At 42.9% G+C, this 17427-nt stretch overlaps 1 protein-coding gene across 4 annotated transcripts in view; it reads left to right on the top strand.

Moving 5' to 3' along the window:
• The first annotated feature begins 1232 nt into the window (after nt 1-1232).
• HMGA2 (high mobility group AT-hook 2) overlaps nt 1233-17427 on the top strand; it is a 114475-nt gene continuing 98280 nt past the window's right edge. For all 4 annotated transcript variants that reach the window (XR_014316752.1, XM_082751687.1, XM_082751688.1 and 1 more), the window contains exons 1-3: nt 1233-2051; nt 4686-4772; nt 12327-12377. Coding sequence is in view for 3 of the 4 variants with exons in the window: in XM_082751687.1 (XP_082607813.1) it covers nt 1941-2051; nt 4686-4772; nt 12327-12377 (249 nt within the window). In the remaining variant the exon portion in view is untranslated. The remainder of the gene's footprint in view (nt 2052-4685; nt 4773-12326; nt 12378-17427) is intronic.

The raw sequence follows: 17427 nt of genomic DNA, 5'->3' as shown, positions 1-17427 counted from the left end.
ATTATTTGCTGCTGTGCTTTAAACTATAGACTTTACAATCTCCACTTGGATTCTTGATCTCATACAGCAGCTTAACCTTTTGATGTACGGAGTGGATGCAGAGACCTTCAGATTTCTTCGTGGCGTGATGGGAACCGCACATTTTACAACACATCATTGGGGCTGCGTAAGAGCTTTCCAATAGCTATGAGATTTAACAGGTGGACCGTGTCCATCTTCCATAGCTGGTTGCTTTTGGGGACGGGAGGGAAGAGGGCTTGGAAGGCTCGTGATTGGATTAAGCACACTTCGGGAATATTTGCAGCCTTAAGAAGTGTTCTAGGATTACTCTTTCCTTAGCCCATCTGTCCGCAGTGTTAGCTTTCCTATTCCACAGAAAGTAACTCAGCTGCCTGTTGCATGTTTGACTGGAGCAACTTTTTGCCTAATTGCACTTCTTTGCCTATCTGCAGACGACTAAAAGTGTGTAGCCTACCCAGACCGCTGGAAGCACCTAGCCCGGCATTGGACCAGATATTTTTGTCCCCTCCTCGGGGCTCTCTCGCATTGCCCATCCCAAAACAGCAGCGGACGAGGAGGGCGCCACAGGGGGCTGCCCAATTTTGGCGGACCCCCGAGGGAGCCGTGGGGCAGGGGGACGCAGGCTGGAGCCCAGGTGCGACCACACCAGCACCGCGGGCTCCAGCGGGGCTCTCCCCCGCTGCCCGGCGCTGTCCCGGCAGCACCTCCCGGCCAACCTCTCGCCTCCTCCGGCCCCCCCGGTGCAGATCCCCCCGCGGCCGCGGGCGGGGCGCGGGTGGCGCCCGGCGGGCCCGGCCCAGGGGCGGCCCCGGCCCCGCCGCCTTTGTTCCGCGCCGCGGCGCCCACGTGGAGCGGCGGCGGCTCCGCGCCCGCGCAGCCCCTGCGCGCCCCCTGCGCGGCGGCGGCCGGGCCGCGGGGAGCCCGCCCGGGGCCTTTCAACCCGGCGGCGGGGCCGGGCCGTGCTGTGCCGCCGCTTCCCCCGGCCGCCGGCTTTCTCATGTTTTATCTGGCCCGCCGCCAGCCAGCTAGGTTTCCCCCCCCCCTCTTTTTTTTTTTTTTTCGCTCTGCCTCCTCCTTCCCCCCCCTTTATTTTTTTATTTTTTTTTTTACTTTTTGCACAGCCCCCTCCTGGTTTTTCCACCCACGGGTAAAGGTGGTTTTTCCTCTTTTTTTTTTTTTTTTTTTTTTTAAAACCCTCATCCTAGTTTAGTCCGTGGGCAGGACTCGCATAATAATATTTCCAGTCCCAGCAGCTCACATCACAGACACGAACCCAGGACCGCCCCCCCTCAGTTTTTTCTTCCCAATCTCCCAAATCGCTTTATTATTATTTTTTAAATGATCGCGCTTTTTGCCCGCTGCTCCCGCTGCTGCCGAAATCCCCGGCTTCCCAGGGTGCATGCTTCTGGCAAGACCGTGCAGTGTTCTCAGTCCACTTTCAGTGTGTCTTATCTTAATTTGTCCTGATCCGATCTAAGCGCGATAGCCACCACTTGCTTTCAATTTGTAGGATTTTTTCCCCTTCTCGGTTCGCTCCGACTACCCTCGCAGTGTTTCCCTCTCTGCTCGCATTTCCAGGGTTGCGATCTACTACTCTGCCTTTATTTCTTCTTCTCCTTTTTTTTTTTTTTTTAGAAAAAAAAAAAAATCCTCCCCTCTCTTGAATTGCTTCATGTTACTAACCATTCCTAAATTGTAGGAGAGCTCCATTCCCCCTCCTCTCCCACCACCACCAGCACCACTACCACCATCACCTCCTCCTCCTCCTCCTCCCCTTCTCTTCTCCTTTTTGGCAGCACCAGGACGTCCGGTGTGGTGGTGGCAGCGAGCAGCAAAAGCAGCAAGAGCTCCTTTTGATTCCCCCCCGTTCCAAGGTGCTTTGGAGAGACCCGGTTCAAAGCTGAGCGGCAGAAGTCACGATGAGTGCACAAGGTGAGGGACCCGGTCAGCCTTCCACTGCTGCCCAGGAGCAACCTGCAACCGCAGAGCCTCAGAAGAGAGGACGAGGCAGACCCAGGAAGCAACCACAAGTCAGTATTCGCGTAGAGGCGTAGAGCCGCAGATCTGTAGTGTTGTAGGCATGTAACCATGTACGTATTGGTGCAGGCGGCCGGGGACGGGGCGCGGGGGCTCCCGGCGGGGCGGGCAGCGCCCGGCGGCGGCTCGGGGCGGGCGGCGGGGCCGCGGAGCCCGCCCGGGGCTTTCGCTATTGTGCGGGCGGCGAGCCGGGGCTTTTCAATGGGGACGGGGAACATGGAGCGGCGAGGCTCCGACCAACCAGCGCTCGCTGGCTCCTTTCGAGCTGGGTTTGAAATTGCGAAAGCGGCGAGCGGGGGGAAACGGGGCTCGCCCGGGCTCCCTCCTCTGCGAGCCCTCGCAACGTCTCAGCGTGTGTGTGTGTGTGTGTGTGTGTGTGTGTGTGTGAGTGAGTGTGAGCCTGTGTGTGTGTGTGTGTGCGCGCTGTGTGTGTGCTGTGTGTGTGTGTGCGTGTGTCGGGTCCCACCGGGGCTGCTGCCGCCTCCGAGCTTGACCAGCCCAGCCCCTGACTGCCCCTAGATCCTGGGGTTGGGGGAGAGGAGGGTGTCTAGAAAGTCGCATAGGGTTGGCTTTTTTTTTTTTTTTTTCCCTTTTCTTTTCTCTCTCTCTCTTTTTTTTTTTTTTTTTTTTTTCCTGGCGTCCCCCCCTTCCCCACCTCCTCCCTCACCCCCGTCATCGTCTGCAGAGAGGTGCCCCCGTTGCCGACGGAGGTGGGGGAGGCAGCCGGAGGGGGCTTGCCCTGCATTTGCAACACCTTTTGCCTCGGCTGCGCCGCTTTCCCAGGCAGGTCGAGGCGCGGGGACGGCGCCCGGCTCCCCCCGGGGCCCCGAAGGGGACTCGCAGGGCTCCTCTCTGACTCGCCAGACCTCAATCCGCGCTAAGGTTGCCAGATTCGCGCATTATCCCCCCCCGCCTCCCCATCCCATCCCGTCCCGTCCCGTCCCATCCCACCCCATCCCACCCCATCCCTCCCGAGTGCCGCTGTCGCACCGCCCGGCACAGCCGCTCCCGGCTCTCGGGGCTCCTCGGGGGCTGCCGGGGGCTCCCCGCGGCCCTTTCCCTGCCTCGGAAGTCGCGGCTGGAAGTAGTAGGGCCGCCCGGGGAGCCGCATTTAAAAGCCAAGCTTCCGCGGAGCTTTAAAACCTCTCGCCCCATTCATTCAGCATCAGCTCCAAGCCCCGGGAGCCTGCGAGAGGCTTCGGGGGCACCCAGCGAGCCGAGGAGCTGAGCCCCGGGCCGGGAGCAAACCGGTGCCGATCCCCCGGTGTGCTCCAGCAAATTTAACAGAAAGTAAAAATTATTATTGTTTTTTAATTATTCTTATTTTTTGGAAAGCCGTGCGAGTGGAGCCCCTGCTTTTCCCGCTCTGCCCTCAGTGCCACTCACTACCCGCCCGCGGCTCCGTGCCCAGCATCAGCCCAGCACCCTTTCCTCACCCCCCTTCACTCCCCATTTTTTTTCCCTTCTCCCCCCTCCACCCCTTTTCCTTTTTTTTTTTTTTTTTTTTTTTTTTTTTTTTTTTTTTTCATTTGAATGTATGGCAGAGAAAGCAAGCCGCGTCTCCTTACCCGTGCTCAGCCCAGCTGTGCGGTGCCTGAGCCCCTCTGCAGCCTCCCCAGCCTGAGCCTGCACCCTGAGCCTCCCCGGGAGTGGAAAAGCTGAAAAGCTGAAGGGTTTTAAGCTGGTCTAAGTTAACAAACCGCATTGAATTAGATTTGCCGCCTCCCGTAGTCCGAGGGAAATGTATGATATTGAAGGCTTGAAGAGTTTTATAGTATTTGTGATTAGCTGAATAAATATTTGGAGTCCGAGCTCGTAGTAATTCATAGGCATTTTTAAGGACTGGTTGTTTGCTGTCAGCCAGAGGAGTTAGTTAACAAAACTCCGAAAACAATCATTGCTTCTGCCCAGTCATTTTAGATTTTTGTTGTTGTTGTTGTTGTTGTTATTGTTTCAGATATTTTACATCCTCGGGTTTTTTTTGGCTTGCTAGTGCTCCATTTCAAGAAACTTCAGTGTTTGCATTTTACTCGGATCAATTCTGTTTGCAATAGGTGTGAATGTAATGCAGAGCTCAGAACTGCAGAAAAAATCCCCCCAAATTATTTGTACCCTTGAGAGAGAAAATAGTCTTAAGCTTACTTTCAACTTTTCCAGTAGTTAGCATTGTTTTGTGTTTTGTTTTTTTTTTTTTTTTTCAATAGCGTGTGCTAGTAACTGCATATGATAACTCTATCTTGTTATAATGAAATGCAATTGACATTAAATGGATAACCGTATTAATTTTGAAATAATCATTCTTGCATGAGGGAAACTATGGCCATCTTCTTTTAAAAATGTGTTTTCCCATATAACTAACTTGCTAGAGTATGCAGACTCTTTATTCTTTTTTTTTTTTGTATGCAATTACAAGGAAAGTTAAACTCTTTTATTATGTTAAATGCATTTTTTCTTCACTTTGAGTTGTTTAATTTTTCAAGTTACATTTTAAATATTGTTGCATTTATTTATACTGTTAATTCACGTTCTTTAAGTAACTGCTCAGTTTTCTGCTCAGTAATTTATCATTCAGTTCTTCTTGGTTAGCTGTAGCTTCTTGCCAGAATAGCATGTTTTCCTGTATTTAGGAACCAACTGGTGAACCATCTCCTAAAAGACCAAGAGGAAGACCCAAAGGAAGCAAAAACAAGAGTCCCTCTAAAGCAGCCCAGAAGGTGAGTTTATTAAAGAAAGAGAGTTCCTAATGCTGTTTTTTCATCAACTGGTGGCAAAAGAGCCAGTCATTTAGGCTGTGAACTGTGGGGCTGGGACCCTTTCAATAATGGCAGCTACATCATAGAGCATGTATTTTGCATTTGTAAGATTGGAAATAACATGCTGCAGGACGACCCTAGGCACAGAACCCATAAGGGCAGCTTGCTTTTTGAATAGCATCCAGATTAGTGAAATAACATAGTGCGTTCGATGCATTTACTGAGATCTCCTGTACCTAGTGAGGAGATCAATATTAGGGATATTATTTGCTTGATTAAGGTTTTTGAAAGAGGAAGATTAATTTCTTACCCACTTGCAGACGTTATTACTACAGACCAAATCTGTGTATTAAAGCTAAATGTTTTGTCAAACAGGTTAATTAGAAGAAAATCCAATTATGTGTTGATGGAAATAAGTGCATATATTGAAATTTACAGCTTTAAAATGTGATGGTAAAGTAAACTGTGAGTTACAGTAAAAGCCTACCATATCTTGTTTAGCAATCACTTTCAAAGAGTTTTTTACTTGAAGTGCTATTTGTCTTCTGAACCACTACTTCTCTTTGGGGATGGGAGCAAACTTGTGTTATGGTGGCTCTGAATGCATCCAGCTATAGTACAAGCTCACTGGAGTCCTTCCACTTAGTGCATGGACTTCAGATCACAAATATAATGTGAAAACATGCCTTAATTTTATTGGAACTTGGGAAAGCTCAGCGTCAGAAGACTGTGCTATCAAGGCAGATAATACCTTGCTGCATGAATTATTTTAGTGAAGATAAATAGTTGTGTATAGGCTTGGAAAGAAAAACTGGAGTTTTGTTTATGTTGATGGTTACACAGCAGTTAGCATTAATTTACAGGTACTAAATTGGAAACAAAAGCTTGCAAAATCTGGTAGTGAACTGTACTGTTTAAGTGTATCAGTGTCTTTTAAGTAGATATTTGACAAAATCTGTGTGGAAGTTATTTGTAGTCTCATCTAATTCTGGTTCATTTTTCAGTATGCCTATGGTCCTGACCATATTAAGTTTGATAGTTTTCAGTGTTATAAATTACTATAGCAACTCCTGATAAATATTAAATTATTAGGGGGTGACTGTGATTTCATGTCTGTTTTGTTATAAGTGTTTTCAGCATTTGTTTGAGGGACGTTTTCCAACTCCCTTCAAATTTAAAATAGTTTTTTTACATTCTAAGCTGGAAAAAATGGTATATTCTGTCAAGAAGTTCATGAATTAGTAAAAATGCTTTACAAGTTAAGTATTTAAAATATATCAAAGCCACGCTGCAACCTAGTGAGCTTAAAATGTTGATTTTTTTTTCTTTATATAATAAAAATGCTCCTCAGATTCACTTTAAAAAAGTTTAAATTTCACTCTTCAAAAGGGAGAGAGCAGTTTTTTATTAGTCTAGTAAGTCCAAATGTGAGCTTTAGTATTTTAAATATTACTCTTAGGAGTGTTGGCTTTCCTAGGAGAAATATTTGTAATAAGATTAAATTTTAAGTAATTCATAGAAATGTGTTTTCAAAAGATATTTCTAAAAGAAATATTAACATTATTTCACTTGTATGAGTGATTTGAAAATCAGTTTTAATGGAAAATAACTTAAAATCTTTCATACATATGTAGGCATATCAATTCAAGAGCTTTCCAGATGATTCTGGTACATACAGTTGTTTTTTTTAATCTAATTTATGAACTGAGCAATTTCATTGTAACGTTTTGATTTTCAGAATGCATCAAGTTACTGTCCTAATTAAAGCAAACTTTTTTTGGGTGTTGATATTATAAAAAATTGACCAAAGACCATATGACCATATGTCTTTTCAGCATTAAAAAATCTTTGAGGGGTATGTAATTACAACTTTTATTTGTTTCTAGGTTTATAGATAAAATATGTAAATGTTTGATAAATCTCCTAAAACATAAAACAGTGATAAAGCCTTCTTAGAAAAAAAAGTCAGTGATCACATTTCTGATAAATATTTTAGCTCTTTTTCCAAATAGATAATTAACCCTCTCTAAAATGGTTCAGCTTCTCACCAGACATCTCAAAGCATCTAATACCAATTTTGATAGTTTTTCTACCAGTAATAAGGATGGAAAGGTTTTGACACTTTTTTTTTTTTTTTTTTTTTTGACACAGAAAGCTTCATTTGCTGATGAGGGTATCACCTCTTAAGAGAGTGATCTATATGTTTGATTTTGTGACAAACATATTTACACATCCATAGACACACATATATTTATTTAAGGCTTTCTATCCCCTGTCTCAACTCTCAGAAACAGAAGTGGGCTAACTTCACTTCAGACCCTGTGCCTGTGAACATGGGTCCTATACATGCAACTGGAAATTGCTGGAATTTCTGCAGAATAGTGTGTGGCCTGTGTTTTTCAAAGTGAGCTCATTGAAATGTTCTGTAGTGTTCACAACATGTAAGATAAACGCACGCCACTAGCACCCACCGAGCAGACATGAGAAGGCACTCGTGATTAATTGATGGGGTGTTCTCTTGCAAACCATTACACATCACAATTAAAAATGCATTGCACAAACTCGCAGTCAGTTAAAAATACTCGAGTGCTGGGGCTTTGTTTTGTTGTGCTTCAAAAAGCAAATGCCCTTAAATCAGTTGAGGGACACTTTTACCCTAGAAGCTGATTGTGTTGTGGATTTAAAATTTCTTGGTTCATAGGACTTTTTTTTAATTTTTTTTTCCCTTTAGCTTTCAGAGCTTGTGTTTGGTCTTAGTAAACTGGCCTTGGGGCATCTGAAAACAAACTGTGCTTGTTAGGAAATTAGCAATGTGAAACTTGACAATGCATACAGAATGTTGCAAGACCAATTGGATAGCTAATAATGTGGCAATTACTCTAATTTTAGGTAATACATGATTTAAAAAAAAAAAAGGTTTGCATATCACACATACCTAACTTATGTCACACAAAGGGTAAAATGCATTTTATGGAAAAACAAATAATTTCTCAATTGTTTAATTTTCATGAACAGAACGAACACAACATGTTAGCAGATGAGAAGAGAGACACAAAAAGGCTCTTATCACCTTGTACATGAGTCTCCCCAATCAGACTGTTATTCAAGTCTGTGTCTTCAAACAAGTCATTCTGTTATTCATTTAAAATATTTGTAAAAAATTAGCAAAAAAGGAAGCTTTTTTTTTTTTCTCTCTTTTTTCTAATGAGTAACTTGAGTATTTGTGGAAGGATCATAGTAAGGATGTTCCTTTCTAGTTTCCTGGGTGTTGTGTGCTTGAATTTTATTTGTGAGGCTGAGTTGTGTTCCCAGCCCATCACATTTCCCTTAAGCATTCAGGGGCTTCTCTTTGTTTAGCTCCTGTATCTGGGCTTAAGAAAAATACTGTAATACTGTATAAATGCTCTCCTGTTTGGAAGGAAGAAACACAATTGTTGGGTCCAAAAAAAAAAAAAAAAGGTAGGGGGATAGTAACTACTGTGTGTTTGTTTCAAAAGAAAATGTCAATGGGATATCCCAGGAATATCCAAAAATAAAGTCTTTTTTGTAAAATTCGCCTTCAGTTTAAATGTTGTGGCTTTTGTTGTAGTTATTCATGTAGTGAACTTAACTAATGGTACCTCTAGATCTTGAAATACCATTCTCCAGAACTTGTGGAGTCTCTCTGTGGTGACACTTACTACTGTTTCCTCACTACATTGCCAGAGTTTGGTATGTAGAAAACCATGTCCCTGAGTTAAGCAGTCCAAAGGTAAAAAAAAAAAAAAAAAAAAAAAAAAAAAGTGCACGTGACCAGGACTCTGCCCTAAATTGGTTCATGAAAATCTATTTGGCTTCTCCATGCTTCATTCATTCTCACCAGCACCAGTCATAAAAGACTTAAAGGGAACACAAGTTCAGATTTATCAAGGGATTGTAGTATGGTTGTTGTACCTAAAGAGTAAGGGACCACAAATGACCACAAATGTTTTGAGCAAGATGGGTAAAGCAGGAGAAGACTGACTCCCGTTTAGAGTTAAAAGGGGTAAAGCATGACGTGAAAAGTGTGATATATTTGTATCCAGCCAATGCTTAAGTTTCTTCTAAGAAAGAAAAATGAAGAGCAAAAAGAACTTTTTTTTTTTTTTTTTTTTTTTTTTTTTTGTGGCAGAGGGGTACTTCCCTGCACAAGCTCCATTGGCATGGTTTTGCAGCAGTGATCCTCATGCTGGGACCTAGCAGTTGTTCCACCAGACCTCAGCGCTGGCACATTTTATCTGAGGTTTTCAGATCATTTTGCACAGTGGCTAGAGTTCCTAAAATTTGGATTCTGTTGCATTCGCAATTTTCCTTGACAATAGATAGATATCTGAAGAGCACGTTCAATTATTTATACCTATCTTGTCTTGTTAATTGCCTTCAGTAGTACAGCCTCAGCTCCTGCTTGGGCTTGGCCCAGTTAGGCAGCGGGGAGATGCAGGGATGCTGGGCGGTTGGGTACCATGGAGGGTGACAGCAGCCATTTGGAAGCAGGTTTTGGTGGCCTCATGGTAGAGGGCTTGGATGAGTTGCAGATCTGTCTGGAGACAGGTTAATGACATGGCAGTGGTTGGAGTGGCCATCTTTCTCACCCAGGGCAAAAATATCATTTCCTGTGCCGAAGAACAAGTAAATCCAGTTCTGTTCCTAAAACGTGACACAGCAACAATGAAATGTTTACGTGAGTGGTTTTAAGAAATTTCATATTTTTCCATGAAGTATCATAAACTTGGGTTTGATTATGGCCCCAGCCCTTCTTTAAGTTGGGTGGTTTTGTGTCTCAGCTGTCCAGAACAAGAGGATGTCTCCTAGCGCAGCACCGAACGCTCAGAAAAGCCTGACCAAACACATCTCAATTTCAGAGAGTGCTTTAGAGGATTAAGGCAGCAGCTTCCTTTCTGACTAAGCTATTACAGGCTGCTGTGGGTAAGGTGGCTGAGAGCACTTGCATCTTGCTGCCCAAATAGGGATCCTTGTGATCTTTGGGTGGCTTGAGGCTCTCCCTGGATTTATTCCTAGCTTCAGAGGCAACACTTCAACTAAAGCAAAGAGCCAACGGACTAGCATGGTTTAGATTATGTAAATACCTATTTAAGAGGAAAAGCAAAGCTTTAGCACTTACGTATTCCTATGCTTATTAATTACTCGAAAATGATATGGAGAAACATTGAATTATTTGTCTGATATGCAATAAAACCTTTCTTCATACACTGACATTAAAAGACAGCCTTGTGGGAGAAAATACGGGTTAGGTTTGCAGAATTCAAACTAAAATAAAAAATAAAAAATCCAGATGGGAAGAGGGGGGAATATTTTCCTAAACTTCATGCCTTTATTGTCACCGCTGGACTGCCACTACTCCTTCATGGTTGTTCCAGGAGTGTTTTGTCTTTCCCTTCCCTCAGAATGGAGATAAAAACATCCACTCGGGAGGTTCCCGTCGCTCACTTTCTGCAGTTTAGTCTATGGAAACCCTCCTATTTACTTACAGAATCGCCCTGTACCAGAACATAGTATCTAGCATGGCCCGCTGTTTGCTCAGCTCACCTCTGGGAAAGGTTTGGTTTTGATAAGGACTGGAAATGTTTTTCTTCTGACATGAGGTGGAAATCACATGCAGCAGGGATACAGCGCCGTTCAGTGCAAAGGGTCCCCGCTGCAGGGGCCAGGCACCACCGGTGGCTGGAGCAGCTCCTGGCACCCCCATGCTGTGCTGCAGGGTAGATGGTGGCATGGGGTTTTGCTCAGCTCCCCCAGCCTGTCAGGGGTTTTGCTCAGCTCCCCTATCCCATCAGGCAGCGTTGAGTGCCCTGGTTAAGCTTACAGCTCTTGTCAACCTTTGGGTAGTGTTAATTGGTAGAGCAAAGTGGGTTCAGTTTCCAAAAAGTTAGGCTTTGGTGAAGGGTCTTTCAGTGAATACAGAAGAAAATAAATGGTGTTTATCCTTTCACAACGTGTCAGGTGCAGATTTGTTAAGAACAATTTTAGCTGATCTTTTTTTCTAGGCTTACGTCCCCTGTTTTGAGAAATAAACATAAATGGGACACACACACACAAAAATAAATTTTCAAAACTAAACACGTTTTTTGCATCCTTCAAGTAATAAGGTTGGAAAAAATGAACACTTTAAAAGGCACCAAAACTCTGAAATAGACAGCTCCGGTATGTAGCAAATGCACTTTAACAAGTATTCTCATAAGAGGGTTTCACCTTACATGTAACTCTGGTATAAACGATTAAAGAGTAAGTTTACTCTTTTAACAAGTCTGAGTGATAATTTTGCCCTTTAGGAGTGTGAATTTTATTTTTCACAGCTTTCTTCTTGGTGAGATACTTATTTCAGAGTAATTGCATTTAACTTGTGGTACATTTTTTTTTTTTGTAGAGATTCCTCCTCTGCTTCCTCGTCTCAGGTTCTCTTGCAGAGGGATCTGCTTTGCCTAGCATTAGGTGACAGTGTCCATTACAGAGATTGATCGGCGAGTGATTTATTTAATGAGACAGTTGATTTCTGAGGGCAAATCAAATATGCATACAGTTAACTTGAAGCAAAACAGCTCATGGAAATTTGGGAGCACGTTTACAGAGTGCATGCTAGAAGTGTTCACTCTTAGGGACTTCTTATGCAGCAGAAGTCCTGCTCTCACCGAAGCTGGTGGCAAAATCTTGATCACCCTCAGTGAGACAGGATTATTTACCTGACAAGGTGTGTGCATGGGCAGAGCCCATCTAGAGAAAATAACTTGCAGTTCTCATTTTGAGGCCTGTAAGTAGTTTCCTATAGCGAGCAAGCAGTGCTATCCACAGTGTCACCCACTGAGTTTGTGAAAAAGGCTGGTAGCAGAACCCAAATTTCCTTTAAGCTGAGCTCCAGGACCAACTGTTGGGCTTACATAAATATCACTGTTACTTCTAGGGCAGCTTCCATGCTGTTTCCTTAAACCTTGAAAGGGAAGGTCTGTTTTGGAGCGGTGATATGTTTGCTTAGAGCTTAAGGATGCATGTCTACCTGGAAAAGCTCACGTGAAGTAGAGGAGTTACCTCCCAGTGTCACGTTCCTGGTGGAAGTCTGTCCGAACACAATTCATGCATGAACATCATGAGACGAAAAGAAAGAATTGTGGCTGCTATAAATTGCTTTTTTTCAGGCTTGAAATGGGCTGTGTGTTTAACATAATACCTTCAGGTGATGCCTGGCAGCCTGTGAAAGGCTAGAGGTGATGCTGTTGGGGTTCTGCAGGTCCCAATCCTCTGTGAACCAGGGCTGGGGGCACCCTTGGGTGCAGGTGAAGGCATTCACATGGGCTTGGAAATGGCAGAACAAAAGAATATTATCCTGACACCTTCTGACAGAAAACCCATAGAGCAAGGGGGAGGCTTGGTGCCACCCTAGAGATATACTTATGGATAATGTTACAGGAAAGGAGTTCCTAGTTAACCAAGGCTGTTAAACAATGCTGGGGTATAAAACATGTTGTGTTTCTTTTCCCTTTACAGAAAGCAGAAGCCACTGGTGAAAAGCGACCCAGAGGGCGGCCCAGAAAATGGGTAGATATTCCACTTCTAATCATTTGATTTATTTTCTGTGTTATAAAGCATGTTATAAAATCCATTCTCTAAGGGAACAATTATTTCTGCTTTGTTTGTGAAAAGAGCATCCATCTTCTGTGTCTGTTTGTTCTGGTGGATTGACTAAAGGGTTAAGATAGCAGAGAAGTTAACCACAGCTTCCTACCTTTAGACTCTGGTAGTTTGCTCAAGACACTTTACTATTGAATGTTTGTCGGGAGTGAATATTTATGTGTCTCTTATCAGCATGGAAAGGGGCACAACTCTTCCTCCAAAAAAGAGTAACAATGAGATAACTTGTTCAGTAATGGAGTAACAAAGGTTAAAGGGGCACTATCAGACATCAGAAGGTGATTAAAAGAGGTGATAACATTCAGATGTAGTTTGTACAAGGTAACGTTTAAAAAATCAAAACGTCTTTGTCCCACATTCCCTGGAAATACGGTGTATTTTCCTTAAATCTGGTGAGAAAGAGCAGAAATGAACAGCAGGATATCTGCACTTAGAATTAAGCTCTTTTGTTCTTGGCCATCTGTGCTTCATATAATTATAGTGACAGTGATATGTTTCATTCAAAGTTTCCTCTTTTCCTGGCCACTTACTCTGTAGATGTGGCCACGGACAAATGTATTTTGATTCTTTGGCTGTGGAAAGATCTCAGTCTGAGGTACCTGGAATGCCGTGTTGTCACTGATGTCTACCTCTCGTGTGTATGTATTTCATGCAGAAATACATTTTCAGAGGAGGTGAGGATACCACTTGAAAAATTAGATTGTGTGGAAGGTTGTGGCCATTTGCTCCGTCATAAGTTTACATTTCTGATTTCCCTTCTGTAGTTACTTTTTCCTTTTTGTGGAAAACCTTCTTCTCTAAACTTCTTTTTTGAATCCTTCTGTCCCCATCTCAGTTTTCCAGTCCTGTCATTTTTCCCCTCCTCTGTTCAGTTCTTTTGGATGGATGTTAACACTGCTGTCAACGTGTATGCTTCTGAAGGCTCAACTGGCACCAGAAGGTCATTAAAACTGCAGCTGACATTCTCCAGAGTATCAACAGCTAAACAGAGGAGAGAGAGCTCTAACAGTCATGTTAAGAACTAGTTTTGTAGTGTTGTCCAGAGATAAAGTACCCCAGGACACCTCTGTAGTTCAGCAGAGAAAACAGACCCATCCATACCAGATGTGTTGTTTGTGCTTGTAGTTTTTAGGCAGATTTCAGGTACATGAAGCAGCTCCTTGGCATTATGAAACAAGGTGGCTTCCTCAAACCTACCTGTGCTGGTGATGTTCCCAAAGGTGGCTTGCAGCAGTCAAATGCCAAGTGCAGTAAAACATAGATTAGTTACTGCCTGCTTCCTCCTGTTCGGTTTGGAGCTTGCACATGTGGATGCTAAGTGGTGCTGGCTTGATCCTCACCTTGGGTGCAGTCCCAGGGGAAGCAGCAGAAATAGCTGTTTTATGAGAGTAATTTATAACAGGCAAGCCATCTCCACTGAATTAGAAATGCATGATGGTTGAATAGGGATGGCTGAATAGCTTTGCAAAAAGGGGAAACATAGCAGTATGAAATGTTAAAAGGTTTTATCTCCCAAGTGCTCGTAGTCAGAAATTAAGGTGAGTTTTCAGTGGAAGGGGCTAAGTATAACAATTGTGGCGTGTTTAGGTTAGCATGTTTCCCTTTTATTTTTGTATCTTTATGGGGAAGAAAGAATAGGCAGTATCAGGGAAGCATTAATTTCAATATGGGCTGGTTTGGGATGAAGAATCTGATTCACAGAAATGGGAATTATTGGCTATTTAGTAGGCATACGCATTACTTTTTATGAGACCCATACTTACAAGAGTTGCACTCATTTCTTTGAAACTAAGGCGTATTCTCAAAGTCCTTATTGCTTTCCTGTTGTGTCTGTTGGAAGCATGGTCTTTTTATTTGCTTCTTCCAGTGGTGTGATTGCTTCTTGTGGTTTTCAGAGATAATACTCATATCTGCAGCTTGCATTGAGATAATTTTGTAGACTACGAAACCAAGTGTGCCTTTTTTTTCTCTCTTTCTTCTCCCTTTCCAGTTTAAATTAGGTTCAGGGTTCTTTCTCTCCGCATGGTGAAATGGAGAGTGATACTATGCTCCAGAAATACAGTTAAATTATTACAAGCCACTATGGTGCCAACTGTAAGTTTATAAGTGAAATCAAAGAACAATTCTATCTAAAAGCAGATGGCACAGTATCATCCTCTGTCTCATGTATTCAGAAAACGTTCTGTTTTATCACCCAAACTTCACTGAAGTCCTTAATGATTATTTTCTTCCTTAATCCCATTTTATTACTGTATAACCTTGATGATAACAGTTCTTTTTCAGTTAAAGTAAGGACTGTTCGGATTTTCTTTTTCTTGGAGAGGGCAGAATTCTGCCTGGCAGGTATTTTCCTAAGTTTGTAACCCTTTTTTGCAAGTCTGGAGGTTCAGTGTCATATGTTGTTCATCAAATTGTAAAGTATTATTTCTGCTGTTTCCTTCAGTATGCGCACGCAGAGACATATGAGCTAACAGACTGCTGCAGAATTCCAGTAGCTGGTCTTTCTGCCGGTTCAAATTAAGTATTTAATGTTTGTGACTCGCAACGTATTTATTTATTTATATATTATTTTTTAGAAGAGACATAAATCTTCCTGACTGATACAAAACTGGGAAGGGGGGAGGGAGAGCCCTAGTGAAGAAGGCAAGGAACCCAGTTTATCGCAGACGTATGAGACATGCGGTGACTTTTTCAGAGCAATAAAGAGTGCTTTGCAAAGCTGTCAAGGAAAAGTAGACCCTTGTAAGTAGAGCAGACAGTAAAGAGTGACAAACTCTTCTGAAAATAAAATACTCAGCTACATAGAAGAGCTTTCCAAATGTGAAAGGCTAATTGAATAAAAATCCTGAAGGTAATAAGGATCACACAGATGGGAAATGAAAATATTTGGAATCAGAAACACAGTGTCTGCTGCTGGAGAACTCATCTTCACTGTAAGTTGCTGCACATGTGTGAAATGCATTGAAGGCTGTGAGTCCTATTAATTGGGAGGGAGGTAAAACTCTTCATGACCTTGGTACTCTGTAATTTTAGAGATTTTAGTGCAGGAACATGTTCTAAGCTCTTTGGATGCATCTGCATTAGCATCTTAGGTCAAATGGGGAGTGTGCTTTGAAAACAGATCTCCTAACTGTCCCCAGGTATTGTTTGCATTGCAGAGCTCATGGGCTGGATTCCTTTCTAATGAAACAAAATTGGAAGACCTGCTCCCATAGTACACCTAACACAGTCCAGTAGGCAGTCAACCCATAGGACTAGGCTAAAGCAAAATAAAAACCTCTTGAAAGGTGCCTGCTATGGAGTTTGGTCCTCAGAATCAGCCTGTTTTCTGCTGCTGGACCATGTTGTTTGCTAGTGCAGAAATAGCCTTTGCTGCTCAGAAAAGGCAGGTAAAGCAACCTGTTTTTTATTAGCAGAATTATTTTATGTATAGGTATAAAGTCATATTCATGAGCATGCCCAGAAGTCACTGAAAGGTTTGTCTTGACTTCATCAGTGCCAGGCTTTCTCCACTGGGATCCAGTGCTGCTTCTTGTGGAATCAGCAAAGGGTTTTGTCAGTGGCTTCACATACAAAGAGCTCACAGTCAAAGATATTTCATTTCATTTCATTTCATTTCATTTCATTTCATTTCAATTTCATTTTTTTATTTGTGTATATCTAGAAGTTGACTGAAAGTATCAGGGCAGGAGTAGAGCAGGAGAGTGATGAGTCAATTACTCTGCTGTTTGTTGTGAGGAAATGCACTGAAAACCCCTGGAAATTTTATAGACTTCTAGAGCTCCCATGCATCAGTTTAATGGAGAAACCTGAAACCCAGTTCTGAAGTTTATGCTTTAAAGGATGTTTGTATTTTATTTCCATTGTTTTTGTTATGTCTTCAGATAGATTTTTGGCGTTGTCTGATTTCACATCCACCTTGTTTAACCTGAACCACAGATTCACTGTGGCATGGCAGAATTGCTTAAAAAAAAAAAAAAAAAAAAAAACAAGGAATAGCCCAGAGCTTTTCACAGCTTTGAAGAGGACTTTGTCAGGGAGGAGAGGGGACTGATGCCATTCCATGAAACTGTTTTAAAGGATGGAAAGATGTAGTTCTGGCTGATCGTAACAGCAGAACAGAATCAGTTGATTTCCAATGACAGGACGTGCATATAAAGCATCTGTGTGGTCACCCAGTCACTGACACCCAAGTAGGAATTGTGGCTTGTTCAGAAAACCTCTCTGTCTTTCAATAAATTTGTTTTGTCCTAGATGGTCTAGGTAGCACATTTCAGTTTGCTGGAAGATACAAGATAACCAGAAATGAAATTAATTTCCTTAAGCAGGAGTTCTAACTGATCCGATCAGGATTAGCTAGCTGTTACAGTATTTCTGAAGCTCAGGTTTTCCCCTTTTTAACGAGGGCAGAATTTCATTTTATACTCAAAGTCAGTTTAAGTTATGCCAAGGCACGTTTAAAAAATCATTACAGAAATGCTTTTTTTCTGCAAAGTGTTTCCTCAGATTATTTCCCGCTGCAGTTTTGACATAGCTGACATATCAAGCTGTAAGCATGGAGCGTAGGAGACGTTTCTGTTCCAGCCATTCCAGGAGGCCTGAGCCAGACTGAGGGCTCCTAATCCTCCTTCACCTGCAAGATTTGGAAAATGAGGTTCTGAATTTTGAAGAAATACATATCCAGAGACCCCCCTGCCTCAGATTCTTTATAATCTAACAGGAATACCAGAAGAGCCATCAATGTCTTGAGGCTATTTCTTGCCTGTAACGAGTCTTTGCAAACAATTATTTAGCTAGAAGTTTCTCTCTGGCAATGCCATGCTATGTGACGTGCTTTTTAACCAATTTTTCTGGTTTCTCACTCAGTGCAGTCATTTTTGTATCATGTAAAGGTGTAATCTCAGAAGCATGCAGGCTTCTCCTCTGGGCAGTGGAGAAAGGTGCTGTGCGATCATGG

Source organism: Aythya marila (genome assembly GCF_965140915.1).
Source record: "Aythya marila genome assembly, chromosome: 1".
Classification (NCBI taxonomy): Eukaryota; Metazoa; Chordata; class Aves; order Anseriformes; family Anatidae; genus Aythya; species Aythya marila.
The sequence above is the reverse complement of the archived record's forward strand: the minus strand, read 5'-3'. Positions and strand labels throughout refer to the sequence as shown.